At 48.7% G+C, this 18,808-nt stretch overlaps 1 protein-coding gene across 1 annotated transcript; it reads left to right on the top strand.

The window, feature by feature from the left end:
* The first annotated feature begins 262 nt into the window (after positions 1-262).
* LZTFL1 (leucine zipper transcription factor like 1) lies at positions 263-13,306 on the top strand. Its single transcript, XM_045778698.2, has 10 exons — positions 263-413; positions 2,509-2,633; positions 5,024-5,218; positions 5,595-5,655; positions 6,760-6,831; positions 8,035-8,100; positions 8,187-8,264; positions 10,749-10,925; positions 11,715-11,818; positions 12,837-13,306. Exons 1-10 carry the CDS (start codon positions 411-413, stop codon positions 12,853-12,855), a joined length of 900 nt encoding a protein of 299 aa, XP_045634654.1. The 5' UTR covers positions 263-410; the 3' UTR covers positions 12,856-13,306.
* The last annotated feature ends 5,502 nt before the right edge of the window (positions 13,307-18,808 follow it).

Below are 18,808 nucleotides of genomic sequence, written 5' to 3' on the forward strand. Positions count from 1 at the left end.
AAGCCCGGGAAGGGAGGGACAGCCCTTCCGGGCAACCCAGACTTCAAAGCTCCACAGCGTCCCTGAACTTGGGGGGTCCTTGCGACCTCTTCCCTCCCGTTACCATTGGCAACGGAGGCCGGCTCACAAAGTTAGCGTGGCGCGGGTAGGAGGGACTTCCGGCTCTGGAAGCCAGTGCGCATGCGGCGGTCGGCCGGTCACACTGCACTTCCTGTCGTGTGATCTTGAAGACCAATAAAAGTGCATCACTTCGTGTCACGTGCCTCCGTTCCCATTAGCAACCGGAGGCTTCTAAACAAGTTGCCCTCCCTCCGCATCTTCTGCGGCCCAACCACCCTCGGCCACCGCGGGTTTGGCGGGCCTCCGCCTGGCCTCTCCCGCTCCTCGGGGCTGCGACTCCCGCCGCCGCCATGGTGAGTAGCCGGCCGGGCGCCGCAGCGCGCGGAGGAGACACCGAGCCGGGGCTGAGGGAGGGCGGGGCTGCAGCCGGGCTGAACCCGCTCCTGGGCCTCCCGGCCGGCCCCCAAAATTCAGTTAACGTTGGCCAAAGCCCCTCCGGCGTACTAGCAGCCTTTCTCCGCCCCGTCGCGACATTCTTCGCTCCCGCCTGGGTCGGCCGGCCCAAGTCACACCTCAAAGGTGGCGGGTGGAGGGAGCTAGAGGAACGGCCGCCTGCAGAAGGCTCAGGGCAGGATTCTCACTCTGTTCCTAAAACTCCCCAAGTTTTACGCACACACACACACACACACACGCACACACACAGCCTTTGGCAGCATGAAGAGTTATGTATTACAACGACTTGAGGAGGGAGAACGTGATGGAATCCGGCTTTCGGATGTGAGAGCGACTTTGAGTCCACACCGTCCACTTTACAGCCCAAGAAACTTGGGTGATCCTTCTTTTGTTCTGACCTGTTCAGAAGAGGCCAGTTGTCCCGTATGCTAAAACATATACATTCATCTTAACGGCGGATACAGAATGTTAGGTTAAATAGCAGCCCTACTTAGAACAGTGCACAGTGTTCAGAAAAAGGACTGAAACCAGAGTTGGGTGACCATTGAAATGGGCCACTGAAATACGTCAGCAACGAAATGAATGTAACATTGTGGGGTCAGCTGTACTCAAATTTTTTTAAAAAATTTAAAAATAAATAAAAGCTCCCAGGTGATCATGAAAAGAAAATAAGTTGCTGGTGAGCTTTACAAAAGCAATTTGAGCAACGTATGTATTTAAGGACTAGGGGATAGCATGCGGATAGCAAGGGTAGAAGGGGCGTGGAGAAATGCAAGGGTAGCTAGAGGAATTCTCAGGTTTGAGGTTTTAGGGTTTTTTTTTTTTTTAAGGCACGAATGGAGTTTATATATATAGTCTTCCCTATAGTCTGAAAGAAGAAGCAACCTGTAGAATGCTGAGAGGGGAGAATAATTGGTTATTCAAGTCCTCCAGGAGTTTGAAAGAGAACCAGTTAAGGCCTGATGAAGAAGTGACCTTCAAAAGGAGGAACACGTTTAAGTTCATTTGTCGGCACGTGTCTGTTGCTTGCGAGGCACTGTGCTTAGTACCGGGGACGGGAGTACCTCAGGGAATTGGGTGGGCAAGGTCCTGGCCTTTAGAGACATACGTCCTAAAGAAATGGAGACTGCAGAGAGGAGGTGTGTGGATGCAGAAAAGCCACTGCAAGCGACTTGGGAGCTGAAGGAGATTGTGCCTGCTTGTTGGCCCTTGGTGTTGGAGGCATCCCAACCCTGTGTGTCGATAGTGACAAGCCTGAAAATGAGGCTTGGAAGTTAGACCTTAGTCTCCCATAGGAAGGCTATGATATATGATAGATCATTATTCTTAAAGATCGTTCCTGACTCATTTAGTCCCTGCATTGTTCAATTGTATGGCATCCTTTTCTTTTCAGCATAGCTGCAAAATGAAAAAGAACTTCATTGATCTCTAGCTCATAGTCGTCAAGCTCTCATTTGGTTTAAAATAAAGACCCAATTAATGACTATTTCAAAACCAAATACATTTTTTAAAGCTGTATTAGCTAGGGTCAGGTTAAGTTGGTGCAGCAGATACCCAAACAAAAACAGCCAGCGGCTTAAAGAATACAGAAGTGTATTGTGCTCACTTAACAGCCATCTCGCTGCTCCTCCGAGGTCTGTAGGTCAGCTCTGCTCCATAAAATCAGGTAGGGATACAGGCTCCTTTCATCCTGCTGTCTGCTCGACCCCTCTGGAGAAATAGGGTTGAAAAAGATAGGCCTACGTCATAGGGCTCAGGCTTTGGAGATGGCCCACGTCTCTTCTGCTCACATCCATTCCTGAGCAGTAGTCATGTGGGCACACCTGGCTGCAGGAAGGGCTGGGAAGTCTCATGTAGTCGGGCAGCCACTTACCGGGCAAGAAGGGAGAATTTGGTGGACATCCAGCAGTCGCTACCCCTGGATATCTTGTATACTTTCGTTGTTGGTTCCTTCGTCACATCTTCACAACTGACGATTACTTCTCTCTCTTTCAGGCAGAGTTGGGCCTAAACGAGCACCATCAAAATGAAGTGATCAATTACATGCGTTTTGCTCGTTCAAAAAGAGGCCTGAGACTCAAAACTGTCGATTCCTGCTTCCAAGACCTCAAGGAGAGCAGGTATCAAAGGACTTTGAGGAAACCCAGAGGGAAACATGGATCCTTTCTGGGAGCCGTGGTGGGGATGCTGTAACAGAGGCCATACGAACGGTTGCTGGGATTATCGTGGTCGGTTACTCCCTGAGAGTGGCGACACCACGCCTTGCGGATATGGGAGATTCAAGAGATCGGACTGTGGTGGGAGTGATCTATTACCAAACATACATATATGATAACTGTGAGATTGCAAAGTTTCAGAAGAGCCGGCAGGAAGTAGTGACGTGCCTGTAGGTTAATGTTTGGCTTGCTGCATTAGAGATCCCAGAACTTTAATTACCTGAGTTATTAGTTAAAGGATTAGAGCCATAAGGCATGACAGTTAACGAGGAAACCCCTACGCCGTTCATATTGAAAGAATTAGGAGGGGAAAAAAACAGCAGAAAACCATGAAAAACCGTAACTAACAAATTTTTAGTAAATGATAACTCGTTTGCTTGAACCAGTCATGGCATATCATGAAGTCCACAGAAAATGCATGTTTGATCTGGAGAAAAACAGGGGAACCACCTTCGTCCTTAGGGAAAAGGACTAAGTAATAAAGAGACATCAGATTACTTGGGGGTCAGAATTGGCACAGTTAAATGTCAGAGGAGGTGGAAATGCACACGGCCGCCACGTGAGCGCCGAGTGTCGTAAAGCCATGCACGGCACTGGGTAGTCGACACCGTCAGCTGTAGACCGTTATCTGTCCAACTCACTAATGTAATCTGGTCAGCTGGTTTCCTAACCCCCAGCTGATGAAAGCAACAGGTTCACTGGCCCAACTATGAGCCAGAGAAGGTACTTCAGAAGTCACTCTCTACATCGAGTACTTTAATTGTTCATAGTCATGAACTTGGGTTGCCAAAAAAAAAAAAAAAAATTTAAGCAGATTTGGTATGTTCTCTTAAGGAATACAGGAAGATTGTTAATATATTGAATAAGGACTTTCATAAAAAATAGTTAAAGTTTTAGGTTTTTTTCGACTGGTTAAAATCTGGCTAAATGAAACACTGAAGAATGGTAAATCAAATACTATTCGCTTGGGTACACCCCTGATAAGACTTTGTTGCCCCTCTCCGTCATGTCCTTTGGGAAGTGAGGAAGAAGAGAAACTGGGGCTGGGGGCCTTGCTCCTCATCCCCTGAACGGCTGAGGCTGGGGTCAGGCAGGGCAGGGCAGGATGGGGTGGGGAAGGGAGGGGAGGGGAGAGGCCATCTTCCTGTCAAACTGCCTTTGAAAGTAGGAGCCGTGTGTGTTGCTTTCTTGGGGTTCAGCCATTGGGCATGTTGCTGAGATTGCTGGAAATGATTGTGGGGCTGAGTCACCCCTTGCGGGACCAGGGGCGCCCCACTGCCACCCTCTGAGCCCGCATTCCCATCTGTAAAGTGAGGAGATTGAAGAAGATGGCCCTGAAGTTCCCTCCCGACCCAAACATCCTCTGTGGGAGAGCGGGTTTAATGCTATTGATGATGACGATGAGTGCTCAGTGCTCCAAGGAGCTCTCTTTTTTTTAATTCAATTAATTAACATACTGTAGTGTTAGTTTCAGAGGCAGAGGTCAGTGATTCATCAGTTGCATATGACGCCCAGTGCTCATTACATCACGTGCCCTCCTTAATGCCCGTCACCCAGTGACCCCATCCCCCACCCCCTCCCCTCCAGCAACCCTCAGTTTGTTTCCTACGGCTAAGAGTCTCTTATGGTTTGTCTCCCTCTCTGGTTTCATCTTATTTTATTTTTTCCTCTCTTCCCCTGTGGTCCTCTGTTTTGTTTCTTAAATTACATATATGAGTGAAATCATACAGTACTTGTCTTTCTCAGAGGAGCTTTAACTAAGATAAGTCAGTTTCTTTTTCCTTTGGGGCTCCACGCTAAGAGAAGCAACATAGAATGACCATTGATGTTCTTATAGTCATTGACTCTCGTGTGAATAGTTCCTGCAATTATTGAAATGCTAAACAAATCATAGAAAGGAGAAATAGCACCTTCCAGGTGACTTTGGAAACTACTAAATGTGATAAGACTCCTTTTAGTGGAGATTAAAGGAAAAAAAATTTTAAACTGCAAAACTGAGGACGGAAGTAAACGTCTGGGGGACTGTGAGCACGCAGCTGTGTTAGAGGACATGCGCGTGCACCGCGTGATCATTTAAGGAGACCTCAGAAATTACCCGAGCTTCGACAAAAACAAAGTGAGCTTAAATTATTTTTAGTATGCTTTATTAAGAAAGAAGACGGTTCTCAGAGAGATTTGTCGCTATAACCCTTGAGCCCTTCAGATGACGTGAGTGTGGGTTTCTTAGTTTCGTTGTATTTCGTCCATGGTTTGGGTTGCTCGTCCCGATGGCTGGGCCTGTGGTTGTCTCTCAGGCTGGTGGAGGAGAGCTTCACCGTGGACGAGGTCTCCGAGGTCCTGAGCGGGTTGCAGGCTGTGGTCTACAGCGAGGTGGAGTCTGAGCTCATCAACACGGCCCACACCAACGTGCTACTTCTGCGGCAGCTTTTCTCCCAGGCTGAGAAGTGGTACCTTAAGCTGCAGACCGATATCTCCGAACTTGAAAACAGGTACTCGACGTGCGTCCCTGCAGCCAGGACAGGAGAGGCCCAGGCATGCTCTCAAACGTCAGCAGATGCCTTTGCCGCTTCTTTTCTTAAGACGGGGGTGTGAGAAAGTCTGGGGAGAGCAGCAGCAAAGCATCTGGTTACCAAGTGATCTCTTAGGTGCAGGACCCTGGAATATTCCCAGTTGGCCCATGTGCTTTGGATTCCGGGCCAGTAGAGACCGAGTATCATTCTGGCTATGGCGACGTCCCCTTCCTGGCGCTCTGTCATCCCTGCCGTGTTGTAGTAGATGGGTACTGGTGATTTTATCCTTCGGTCTGTGTGGTCCAGAGTGAGTCTAAACGAACATTTTTTTTTTATATTTGTTTTTATCTTCAAGAGAATTATTAGAACAAGTTGCAGAATTTGAAAAAGCAGAATTTACATCTTCGAATAAAAAGGTAATTTTTGGTATTCTAAATCCCTACCTTACTGGCCGGTGTTTAAAATCCCCCAGTCGCCCAGAGCATTCAGAGGTTAAAGTGGAAACCGTCAAGGAAGAGCATTCAGTTCAAGAGCAGACTTCAAAAATTGGGTCATTTATTTTCAGGCAAAAAAAGAGAAATACTTTGGAAGGAACTATGAAAAACTGCTTCTGTCTCCTCTCGCTCACTCTTGTGTGCTTTCTCTCTCTCTCTCTCTCACACACACACACACACACACAATCCCTGCAGTTCATCCCACTCCCTGCTGTGTAAACTCTTCACTCAGACAGTGTGTGGCACAGCCGTCCATCCTGGCCTGTGTCTCCAGCTGCATGACCTTGAGCGGGTTGCTTGTGACAGCCAAGCCTTGTTTTCCTCATCCGTCAAGTGGGGACAGTCCTCACAGTGACTGGTGACCTGCCTCTCTTGTTAATCATTCTTATTACAGTGACCAGCTAACACGGAGTCGTGCAGGTGCCCCGCCAACAATCCCCGACGTGAGAGCGAGAAAAATGGTGCTGAGTCCACGAACGTACACATACAAAACAATTTCCCAGTTACTCATTTGGAACATATCTCTGGCTAAGAAATTTCTGGGTCGGAGGGCATGGGTTCACCTGATTTTAACACGTATTGCTGAACTGCCGAAGTATTTGTGCCAAGTTACCCCGGCCCACAGTGTAGCCACACCATGACCGCGTTCCCCGACTCGTCTGTTTCAACCCCCACATGTTAAAATTCTTGTCCCTAGAGGCTGGCATCCGTATCTGCTCTGGCTTCGAGCACCTTCCCTCCTGCCTGCCTTCCATCCTTTCCCTTCTGTCTGAATTTATTTAAAAGGATATGGGGAGGATGGGTTCATTTGCATCTCTAATCTGTTTGGGGCACTGTGGGCCAGGCACTGTCCTAGTCACTGGGGCGTAGCAGAGAACCAAACCAACAAACATCCCCACCCCGTGGAGCTGGCATCCCCGTGGATATGTTTTTACAGTGATTTCCACTTAGAATGTGCAAGTGTTGAGTGACTACATGTGATTTCTTCTGTGGTGATTTTGGTTTGGTTTCTTTATCTCGTGTCAGCCTATCATAGATACCATGAAGCCAAAACTTGCTCCGCTTAACGAGGGCGGAACCACGGAACTCTTGAACAAGGTAATGTCGTCACTGCGAGAAAGGCAGACCCTCCAGCTCGGCCCTCTCGTGGCCTGCACAGTGGGGGGTGGAGAAACCGAGGTAGGAGGCTTTGGATTCGGGCTTTGGTCCACTGAGGGTAATTAGTCCACCGTAGTCGTTCTACTTCATGGTTCCTGTGGGCCAGAAGAGGGCACTCACCTTCCAGAAAGTCTGAAGCGGCTCTTCATTGCATCTTTTCATGGTGACATGAAGGGCGTGGCATTTTGGACAGTGTTTCTTGGTGGACATTAGAAGTGTATGATCTATGATAGCAATGATGGGATTTTTTATTAGGAAGTTTATAAAAATTAGCTACCAATATACAAATATTTTTCAAGACCCCTGTATTCTCAACACTGTGCTAGATGACATTAGATAAAAAACAGTGTAATACGTAGACTTCTGTCCTCAAAAACCTTGTAGTCTCATTGAGAAGGGAGAATTAATATTCTGGAAGCAGGGGAAGGCTAACCCGTGTGCCCAGGGTGGCCGAGAAGACGTAGTCCCACATGGCTGTGAGCGGTTTGAGGACAGGCTTTGGGGGAAGGCAGTCCCTGAGCTGGGCTGAAGGATGAAGACAGATGAACTCGTCAGAGGAAGAAAGGGGGCATGGCAGACAGGGCAATGGGGTGGGCAGCAGTGAGAGGTACAAGGAAGGCTGGCGTGATTTGGGACGGAGTGCTGTGCTCTCCAATTGGGCTGATGTGTGTGTCGGAGCACAGGGAGGAAGAGGACTGGGCTCACAGCTGACTCTCGTGATGGCGCTGCTTAGAGCAAAGGCCTGTGGCCTCAACTCAAGACAGAAGCATCTCGGGCTTGGGCACAGAGCATGGCACTGATAGAGGCCGTGTTTTAGATAAGTGCAGGCGGCGTGCTGTGTCAGCCGGGGAAAGACCCAAGAGTGGCGGGATCAGCTAGATGAGAGGTGGCACGGGAGGGCTGGGGACAGAGGCTGAAGGGAGCCTGAGAGACCGGGAAAGAGGCCTAGAGCCACGGGTGACTCACAGGTGTGGAGGCCAGTAGGCTGGGCGGGACGAGGATCGCACCAGCAACCAAGGCACGCAGGTGTTCGAGCTGTTCTATAATTTAAATTTAATTTTGCAATTAAATTCTGAAGTGAAACGCTTTCAAGTATTAAAAATACTATAGCTAAAATAATAAACCTTGAATTTACTCACAAAGGAAATTTCCAGACTTCAAGAAGAGAACGAGAAATTGAAGTCAAGGCTGAAGACCATTGAAATGCAGGTAACTGAGAAATACTTTGACAAAATCATTGAAAGGGTTACTTACAGACTGAGTACTGAGTGTGTTTTGTTTAAATCTGATTATAGGCAACCCACGCATTAGATGAGAAGTCAAAGCTAGAAAGAGCCCTGCGGGATTTACAGCTCGACCAAGGAAACCAGAAGGTGAGAGAAGTTTTGAATGTAGGCAGTAATACTGTAGTAATTTTGCGACAGTGGGTAACTGCACTTATCACGGGGATCCCTTTGTATGGCGCAGAAATCCTGAGTCCCTGTGATGGTCACCTGAAAACGATAGGGCATTGCATGTCAATTATACTTCAATTTTTTAAAAAGATGAATAAGTTTTAGCTATCTTTTCACATGTTTCAAAAAGAATAAAGGTATAAATTTAATATGAAGTGTTGGGGCGCCTGGGTGGCTCAGGTGGCTGGGCGTCTGACTCTTGGTCTCGCTCAGGTCTTGAGCTCAGGGTCATGAATTCGAGCCCTGCATTGGGCCCCGTGGAGGGCTCCACGAGGGCATGGAGCTACTTAAAAAAAAGAAGAAGAAAAACTCTTAGTTCCTGTTCATTATGGCCCACCCCTGCCACTCCCTGAGAGGGATGCCACCGTTGTCCCGCGTCAGGACCACCCTGTCCAGGAAGAGCGGGGGGCGGAGGGGCACCGCCGGGGCAGGTGCACAGCTCACGTGCTTCCCACGTCCCCAGAACCCAGTAGCACACAAGATATTCTGAAGTTTATGTTTTTTTAAGTTCTTCCCCTCTTTTACCTTGACATTCCAATTACAATGGGGGGAAAGGAAGTGAAGAAAGGAAGACTTTTTAGATCGTTGGAAGTGTATTCGGTTTTATGACCCAGCACTTACTGTTAGTGAAGTCGGCCTTCGGTGAGTGTGACAACATGGATTGAGTTTACGGGTCTGCGTCTTCACATCCTCCTACGTCCGGTGGTGCCCACGTGATGCGCCGAAATGCAGGGCGGGGTCTCCAGGCGTGTCCGAGCTGGTGCTGGGTACCGCTCCTGCTGTGGGAGGTTCTCACGTGCACAGTTCCATCTCCTGCGGCCTTCCCGGCAGTGCCAGATGCTGGAACAGACTTCCTGCCAGCCAGGCCATGTGAGTGGATTTGCAGGGCAGCACTGGCTTTTCCAGTGGTTGCGCTGTCACTGCCGATGTCCGTTAAACGGTCCCCAAACTTACTTCGCTAGACTTCTATTGTTACTCTTTTTTTAAAAGATTTTATTTATTTATTTGACAGAGAGAGAGAGAGAGCCAGGGAGCACAAGTGGGAGGAGCAGCAGAGGGAGAAGAAGCAGACTCCCCGCTGAGCAGGGAGCCCGATGCGGGGCTCGATCCCAGGACTCTGGGGTCATGACCTGAGCCAAAGGCAGACGCTTAACCACCTGAGCCACCCAGGCACCCCTATTGTTACACTTTTTTATGGAGAAATTCAGACACATACAGAGGTAGAGGGACTAGGATAACGCACCCCTGGTGCTCCTCACCCGGCTTTAGCCCCCACCACGGCTCGGCCAGTCTGGTTCCCTATTTACTCCTCCCTCCCGTCATGTTTTTTTGAACCACGTCTCAGACGTTACATCATTTCGTCTGGAGATATTTTTAAAATAGGAGGATAATTCTTAGATGGCTTAAAAAAAAAAAAAAAGGAAAATAAATACGATTTTCAGTCCTATATAAAGGATCATAGATTTATAAAACACAGAGCTACATACTCCAGAACGGGCTTTCTAATTTCTCAAAAGTGAAACAGTTGCAAACATGTTGGGATGATGAATTTGTTTTAAAAGCCATTTTGGACTTTGTTCCAATTTTACTTTTCAGATTTTGGCAAAAGCAAAATGTGCACGTGCTTTCACCAGCTGCAGTGAAGTAAAATCTTTGTAAAAGACTAGGTTTCAAAAATGAGTGAGGAATTTGGTTGGTCGTACTGCTCTATCTCCATACTTAGCAATTATATAGACCATTTTCCTGTTTAGTAATACAGCTTTTTTATTACAAATGTATCCAGTCAAAAACAAGACCCAGCTGCTTTTATTATGCTGACAGAGTGTGCAAACACACGTATTGCATTAATACAAAACAAAAACCCTTAAAATCTTAGAAATTTAGCAAGCCATATAATCAGCATTGATAGGCTCTCATATTTCAATGTAAATAATGACTAAGACATTTATTATTAAATTTTTGATACAAACTCTGTTAAGTTTATTATTTTTCTACCTGTATTGTTCAAAATTCTTCACCAGAATTTTTTTTTTAACCTGACTTTTCAAAAACAAAACCTGTTTGCCATCCCTACCCTGGGACACACAACCTTGTCAGACTTAGGATCTCACCTCTCTCCTGTCCCTCTGTGGAATTTCAGCAACTCACAGATGGCATTTTACACATCTGGAGATCAGTGACCCCTGAGTGTCTGCTGTGTGCAGGACACCGTGCGCAGGGGCTGAGGGCAAGCTGGGCACACCGGCGACCCTCTAGGAGCGGGAGCGTCCCCAGGCTGGCCGGGGAGGCCGACGCACACACGCACCACGTTTGCTTTCGTGTCACGATGCCGGATCACTGTTGTGAAACAGTTCCCAGTAGGACGTCAGCATGAAATTACGTCAGTGCATGTATCTTTCACAGGATTTTATAAAAGCCCAAGACTTGAGTGACTTGGAAAACACGGTTGCTGCTTTGAAGAGTGAGTTTCAGAAGACACTTAACGACAAGACAGAAAACCAGAAGTCCCTGGAGGAGAATCTGGCCACAGCCAAGCACGACCTACTCAGGGTTCAGGAGCAGCTGAACATGGCTGAAAAGGTCAGATTTGTCTGTGTGTGTCCACCCAGGTGAGGAACAAGGGTCACTGAGGGACACATTGGAGGCCAGCTGCAGGTTTACCTTATTTTTTTCTCAGGCTATTGGCCAATATGTGTTAGAGATACATCATTTCTGGGCATTGAGACTCTTCTGTCTTTGGCACTAAGATATCTATGATAATAAAAAATCGCCACTCCTTCCTAGGGACTGGGCAAAGACCCCTCCACGGAGAGCTTGCGTGAGCTGCCCTGCACTCCCACGTTGCCCGTTCCTCCCACAGCCCGGCACCGGGATGGGGACTTCTCTTGAAAGGATTCTGTCCCTTGTTCTTCATGTCTGTGAACTATGTAGAGAACCATGTTCTTCAGTGTAGGGATTAGACTCTTAAGCAAACGGGAGCTAAAACGTAAATGAACGAAGAATCCTCCTCCTAGAATACCGATACCACTTTGGGACTCGGGGGAGAGGTCCTGCCTATTTCACCTGAGAATTAGTTTACCGTTTCTTTTTTTTTTTTTCTTTCTTTACTTTACCATTTCAAACAGATTTCTCATTGTACTTAGCTCCATGCTGACCACGTTGCTGTGTTATGGACTTCTCCTGTGAAGGAATGTATTTTTAAAATTTGCATAGCCTTAATTTTATAGAAGTAAATTTTAAAAAGAAATTAGAAAATAATATAAATGGAGTATTAGTAAAATTAGAGCAAAAATATACATGTTTATGAGACGTGTGACTTCTCTCCTTCACTGTTTTCGTCGTAACGCACTGACATTTTTCGCTGCGCAGGAATTAGAGAAGAAATTCCAACAAACAGCAGCTTATCGAAACATGAAAGAGATTCTCACCAGGAAGAATGACCAAATCAAAGACCTGAGGAGAAGACTGGCCAAGTAAGCCTTGCTGACCCCGGGCGGCTCTTGGATTGGTCTCCCCGCCCGACTGATGTGTGTTCTTCATTAAATCTCAGTTCACGTCCGAGACGTCAGGCCAGGGGGTGCTTGCATCGTTTAGTCCAGAAGCCCGCGTTTGAGGAGAGCAGAGGCGCTTGGGCCCGGCCTGGTCCGTACCGCCCACGAGGGCTTCAGTGTAGGTTCGGCTACGATAGCCGCCCTTGGCAATGGAGTCCTTCAAGCAGGACAGTGGAAAGGAAACCCAGCAAGCTTATAGGGCACCGTGGGCATTTCTCCTCAGGAGTGTCCTCCGGAGCCTATGGCCCGGTCATCCGGTGCCCTCCCTCAGTGACAGGGGCTAGAGGAGCGGTCCCTGCAGATGGGCGCCGTAGCCAGCCTGGCTTAGAGGCGCATGCTCCGCGGAGGACCGGGTCTCTAGCCGCATGCTGCCCCGGGAGGGCCATGTCCCGTTACCAGAACGCAGCGGACGGGGGGAGCCTCTGGCAGCGGGCCCACCACGTAGTCACAGCTCAGCCCCAGTCCTCCCGGCCCCGTGGGCTCTGCTACTCGCGCTCATTTCTGTCCTCCGCGGTTTGGTCTGGAAGCTCAGCTGCCGTTTTACCTTTGTCAGGGCTCCAGGGGAGCAGAGCGAGGAAGTCAATCCCAGATCCAGTTCGTCTGTAGAGAAGGGGGTTTGTTCACCTTGTCCTCACGTAATCCTATCAGCACTTCGTGTCCACCTGACCTTTCGCATGATTACAGAGTTTCTTGTGTCCTAAGCTGTCATGGGTCTAAATGCCAGATCCGGAGACTTGGAGGCCAAAGGTGTCCTCATGCTTCGCTGGCCCTTTGTCCCCCTGCTGCGGGAGCCCCCGCATAGCGCCGTGCCTGACTCTGACTCCCACCCCGGTAGTGCTTCTAAGTGAAAAATGGGGGAGTCGCTGGAGAGCTTGCAGGTAAACGTTGCAGGTGAATAATGACATTATTTATGGTCTTAACGGAAATTTTCTCTTTCCAGGTACGAATCTGAAGATTAAAACCCAAAGAAGATTTCTTCTGGAAGCTGCCACCACGCGAAAGTACGAGCTATTTCACACCTGAGGCATGTATTTTGAAACAGTTTGTTACATTTCCTCTCTTTATTTTTCTAGTATATAGACTTGGCTTCTAATATTTAGAACGAGCCTTCCTATTTCAGTCACCTAATTGAGAAGAGGGGAACCTACTGACTGACTCTGGCCGCTCATCCCAGACTCCTCTGAGCGCTCCTGAGTCTTAGTTCTGAGACAGCGAGAACTCTGTATCGTAAAGAAGAGATGTTTAGAGCGGGAAGAATAGTCTGAGCCTTTTGCGTTAGTACAAAGACTACACCGTTTCAGTAAATGTTAAAGCTAGCACCGTCCATGCTTGTGCGTTCCCTGGGGTAAAAATAAAAACAGAGTTATTAAAGATAGTTATTACAAATAAACCTTATTTTTCAAAACCAAATTCGTTTTCTCTACTTCATTATAAAATATGAATGCATTGAAAAGGTGCCTACCAACTTTTATAGGCCGCATTTTTATTAATTATAAGGACAATTAATAGCAAACACGAGGGTCTGATTAACTTCAGTCACTCTAGCTAAATTCTGTGATGATCAGAGGACGTGCAGACCTTTTTTGCAACCCGACTTACCATGAATCTGGATCACTGATGGAGTAGTCAGATCCGCCCTGTATTTCTCTCCAGACTCAGAATAAATATAATCTTTATACTTCAGTTTTCCAGAACATTCTCTTAAATCATACTTTTTTCAATGACTTACATTCAACATAAAATCAGTTACCAGACCTAAGATTCAACTTCTGATCGTAGTTTATCTGTGTGCAGCTACAGTAACTGCATTTCAAGGGGTTTTGATGATACTTCCACTGGTTCTGCTTTTTTCTTGAGTGATTTTGGATAAATCATTAGACACGAGGCCCCAGTCTCCACAGTCGTGTAATGCAGTGATGTGCCATAAAGATAAAGAAAATAAGGTCCACAAAGCAGTCACACGTCAGAAAGAAAGGACTGACTTCTGTCACATTGTTCAGAAAGTAATAGTTCGCATTTCCAGAAGCAGAGTGTCGCAGCCTGGGTGAGTGCTGTCTGCTGAGACAGGCCATCCCACTGCACGAACGAAGATCGTATTCACCAGTAAGAGTTTACTGATCAGATGATAAGGCTCGTTACTATTTCTAGTCAAGCTTTTAATACTAGTCTTGAATTTGCTGTTTCTCTTGGAGGCTTTATGTTAAAATATCGAAGGAACAGATGACGAAGGGTAAGACAGACAGCCTCCCCGGAAAAGGACACAGAAGGCGGACTTAAAAAGATGAACGAATCAGAGAAAGCAGGAAAAATCCAGCAAACCAGCATTTACTGTATATTCTCTCCCCACCTACCTCCCACCGTTCCGGTCACTCATCAATCTCCCTTCTTTCTAGAGCTTTTACCCACATAGTGCTTTAGCCCCGAATCGATACCCTCTCCAAAAATCTATCCCATGACTTAAGGACCAGGATGGTCCCTATAATTCAGAAACAGAACATGCTAGTACTATCCGTCAGAGACCATTCAGTCACTCCCTCCCTGCATCTTTCTGAATGTGGTGCCCACGGGGGAGGAAGAGGTGTTGAGAAACCTGTATTGCCAAGTGGAATTTCAGCTTGTTTTTTGGTAGCAACTTTGAAATATTCTGTCTGGTGTGTTCCAGTTCGATAATAAATTCAAAAGTATTTCTGAAACCTTAAAACCTAACTGTGCCCCACGTGAAGATGCACACGACATTCTTCGACATAAGTCGGCGTGATGATTCCGTCACATCTAAATACTTTGTGCTCTGCTTTTGCCCAACATCGGGCTCCCTGCTCAGCAGGGAGTGTGTGTGTGTGTGTGTGTAACTCATGCCTTTAGCCAAATGAAGTTTTAGATGTTTATTTTTTGCACATATATCTAGTTTTAAGATCTAGCTCACTTGACCAGGAAAGCAAGCCTCTCTGGTCTACATAGTTTGGGTCCCTCAGAGCACTGGCTCACGCTTTGATTAACGTTGCAGCGTGCGAAGCCGTCTAGACGGGACATTCCTGGCCGTCATGATGCAGCTGTGGTTGAACTTCAGAATGCAGGGCTCCTGCTAAGTTAGGACTCCGACCTTTGGTTGACAAAAATAAGTATAAAGGGTTTTTTAATTAATTTCTTCTGTTCCACATTTAAGCATCCATTTCTTCCTCGTGGTGTGGTATGTTCTGAGTCTCTGTTAACGAAGTGTCCCCTGACCATCTGCTGGTGTCTCACAGGGACTCTCTATGAGGAAAATACTGCTCCGCCTTGAGTTGAATGCGTAATTCTGTTTCATAAAACCTTTGCTATTTGTTATTTCCATTCTGATGAATGAAACAGTCCATTTCTAATTGCTAGGTGCTGTTCGAGTGGGTCGCACGCAGTTGGCATAATGATTTCCTTGGCTTCCGTGTAAATGCTTATTATACACTAAAGCTTTGCCATTAGAAGTTCAGGACCTGATTGCTCTTGTGTAAGCAAGTCTTTTAAAGATAAAAGACAAAATAGTATTTAGACAATACTGTTTTTTAAAAGATTTTATTTATTTGAGAGAGAGCACAAACAGGGGGAGCAGCAGGCAGAGGGAGAAGCAGACTCCCCACTGAGCAAGGAGCCCGATGAGGGGCTCGATCCCAGGACCCTGAGATCATGACCCGAGAGGAAGGCGGAAGCCTCACCGACTAAGCCCCCCGGGCGCCCCTAGACGATACTATTTAAACAACAATTTTCAATACCACACAGGAAAAAAAAGTTGGAGTATTTTACAGATTAAAAAAACCACTGATATTAAATAAAGCAAAACTGGAATTTGAAAATCCTTCGTAATTTTTTCAAAGTAACAATAGGACGTGAGATGGGTACGGTGTACCGGAAATAAGGTGTAGGTCCCCTCCCTGCCTTGCAGAGACCTGAGGAGGGGCCACGTGCTGCCCACAGACTCTTGTTCTGGAATCCCATCCATTGGAGGAACAGAAGTCGTGGGGAGCTCGGTTGTGTGGCAGAGGATGGCCCCCAGCGAGGCAGCATTGCCCCCCTCCTTGTTCCAGCGAGGGGACTCCTGTCTGCCCGTGGCCGCGCGCTCCTGCCCTGTATCCACTCCAGCAGGCTCTCCCTCTGAGCCTTCTGGCCCCGTCCTCAGGACACCGTGGTCTCCAGCCTCCCAGAAGGCATCGCAGCGTGTGTTAGGACTGGCTTTGTGTGTCCTGGCCAAGGTGCCGCGTCCCGAGTCACAGAGGAGAACCCACATATCCATGCACTCTCCTCGGCCAGCTTCTGTCCCACCGCCCGCGGGGCCAGATCTCCAGACCCATGCCCGTGCGCGCTCGTCCGGCTCCGGCCAGCCCACGTGAGCCGGGTTCTTCAGCTCCTTGTGGGGAATAATTCACTTCCTTTCCAAGCAGGACCGTGGCTCTTTACACGGGCTACACTGGTACTCGTCCCTGTTGTCTGATTTAGAGGAAATGAGTGCAAGTGGCGGCAGATCTTGGGGAGGACAGAGGTTACCTTGCTGGTCTTCTCCGTCAAGAGAGGCCTTCACGTGATTTCCAGGTGAGGGGAGGCTGCTCTCAAGCCTGGGCCTGAGCCACTTGCTAGACCCACACATTCAGGGGAGTCTGGGGTATCAAGGCTCTTGAGGGCATGTGCCCCGATGGGCCCATCTCCCATCTCAGAGTCCCCACCCTTCCTAATCAGAGCCTGGCTTGAGCCCAGGGGACTTGCCAGGCCTGTGAACTTGTCCCCTTTGTGATCACGCCACTCGGGATCCCATCTGGGCCTGATTCTCAGCACACTCTGTCCTCTGCGTAGAGGAGACGTGGGTCTCTTTCAGTGTGCCGTGGGGCGTTCTGATCGTCGCGGCGTCTCCTGTGGTGGTAGTTGGTTGACCAGAGCCGGCTGCTCTCTTCCTTACCCCAGTCGTCCCGGGCTGGAGTTCAGTAGCTGGCCCAGCAGCACGCCAGCCTCTCTCACCTTCTCACTCCACACCAGTCGTGGGATCCCGCTGTCCTCTGGCTGCCATCCAAGTGCAGTAGTTGGGCTCCCCTAAAAGCAGGCCCTGAGACAAGGGTTTTGGTTTAAGTAGTTTACTTGGGAGGGGACCCCAGGGAGTGCGGTGAGGGCGTGGGGGCGAGGCAGGAAAGGGAAGCAAGCCGAGAAAGGGCGCGTTCATGTGCGGGCGCCCAGTGTGGGCCACCAAGCGCCATCCCACTCAGGAGTGAGGAGGCCAGGGCGTCACCCACCAGCTCCTTGTTCAGCAGGTTGAGCGTTGCTCCGGGGACGTTAACCCCCAGCCCTTCTCGGGCCCGGGTTGAGCATGCTCCGATGTTCGAGAAAGGCCCCCCGGGGGAAGAGACGCAAAGAACCCTCTGCAGGCTGCCTAAGATTCTCTCTCTCTCCCTCTGCTCCTCCCCCACCAAAACAAATAATAATAATGTTTACAATATTCTGTGTTAGATTAAGGATGTTCTTTTCTATTCCCAGTTAGCTAAGAAGCATTTATAAAGATTATAAAATGGGTATTGAATTTTGCCAGATGTCGAGATGATACTTTTTTTTTGTCTTTTTCTGTTAATGTTGCAAAAAAGTACACCACTTAATTTTCTGATGTTCAACAATCGTCAGTGTCCTGAAACCACTCCACTTGGTCACTGTGACAGTCTTGCAATGCTCCCAAGGTGGGAGGCTTGTGAGAAACTACCCCAAAGCCACGTCCCACGGGCCTGCCCACCTCCCCGGGGAGGGTTCCGATGAGCTCAGGATGGACAGAATATAAACTGCTTCCACGCAGTCTAGACCCGGCTCCTCGGCAACACGGTGTCCCCCAGCTCTCGTGGCAGCCGTCCTGCACCTTCTGGCATGTGGGAGAAGGACCCAGGGAGTCGGCACCCTTGCCTTACTCTCTTCCTCTCGTTGTCTGTGGAGGTAATAAATGGCCAGAACCTAAAAGTGGCTCCTTGTCTCTTCCCCACCGGACTCAGTCCCTCCTTGGCTGCTGCTGTGCGCTCGGTCAGGATAGAGCGATGTGGCCCCAGCTCCTGGGAATGTCACAGGCAGTTGGTCCTCAGTGGCCTGTCCTTTGCAAACCGCCCTGCTAAAGAGAACCACCTTAGCCAAGTTTACGTGCCCCTCAGGGTGGTAGCATCCAATAAGGGTCAGTGCAAAGGTATAAAATCCAGGCCTTCTCACCCCCTTCAAACCCCCCCAGGGTCAAGAGCCCTTCCATGGGGCCTGCCCAGGCCTGCTTCCTTCCCCTTCTCAAGGACCCTCTCCCCCAGCTGGGGTCCTGCACACCAATCCCTGAGTCACGGTCTGCTTCCCGAGGGACCCCACCTGCCGCAGTCATGATGTGCTATCCTTTTATAGCTTGCTGGTTCCTATTAATTGACATATTACTTGGTGGTTTGCATCAATATTCATGTTCAAGTTCCTTCCTTGTAAAACAGCTGTTAGGTGAAAGCCACCAACAGTACTTCTGAGTCAGTCACTGGTTCACCTTGAATGAAACCTTTGAATTCTTGACCCAGTGCCCGTCCCACTCGGTAACTAAAATCCATGATCTGTTATCAGAATCAAGCACACCCGGAAGGAGAGAATAACTAGCTGGGGAGAAGCCTGAGGGAGGTAGGTGGGGGTAACAGGCAACCCCCGGTGCCCCCCCAGGACCGCTGCCCTGTTCGCTCAGTCAAGGGCTCCTCAGCCGGCTGAGGCTGCCGGCGTGTTCCAGACACCCGAGCAGCAGGTGTGAGGCTGGAGCTGCGGGGTCAGAGACGGGGACCCTGCCAACTGCACCGTCTCGCAGGCGCGTCCTCGGTCAGGCTCCAAATAGCACTGTCTGTTCTCCGTCCCTTTGGCTGTACATTTTCTGCTTCCTTGCACGTTCTTGCCACATAGCTTTAGACTCTCAAA

This window comes from Ursus americanus, chromosome 14 (genome assembly GCF_024610735.1).
Source record: "Ursus americanus isolate L20-20 chromosome 14, mUrsAme1.1.p, whole genome shotgun sequence".
Taxonomy (NCBI): domain Eukaryota; kingdom Metazoa; phylum Chordata; class Mammalia; order Carnivora; family Ursidae; genus Ursus; species Ursus americanus.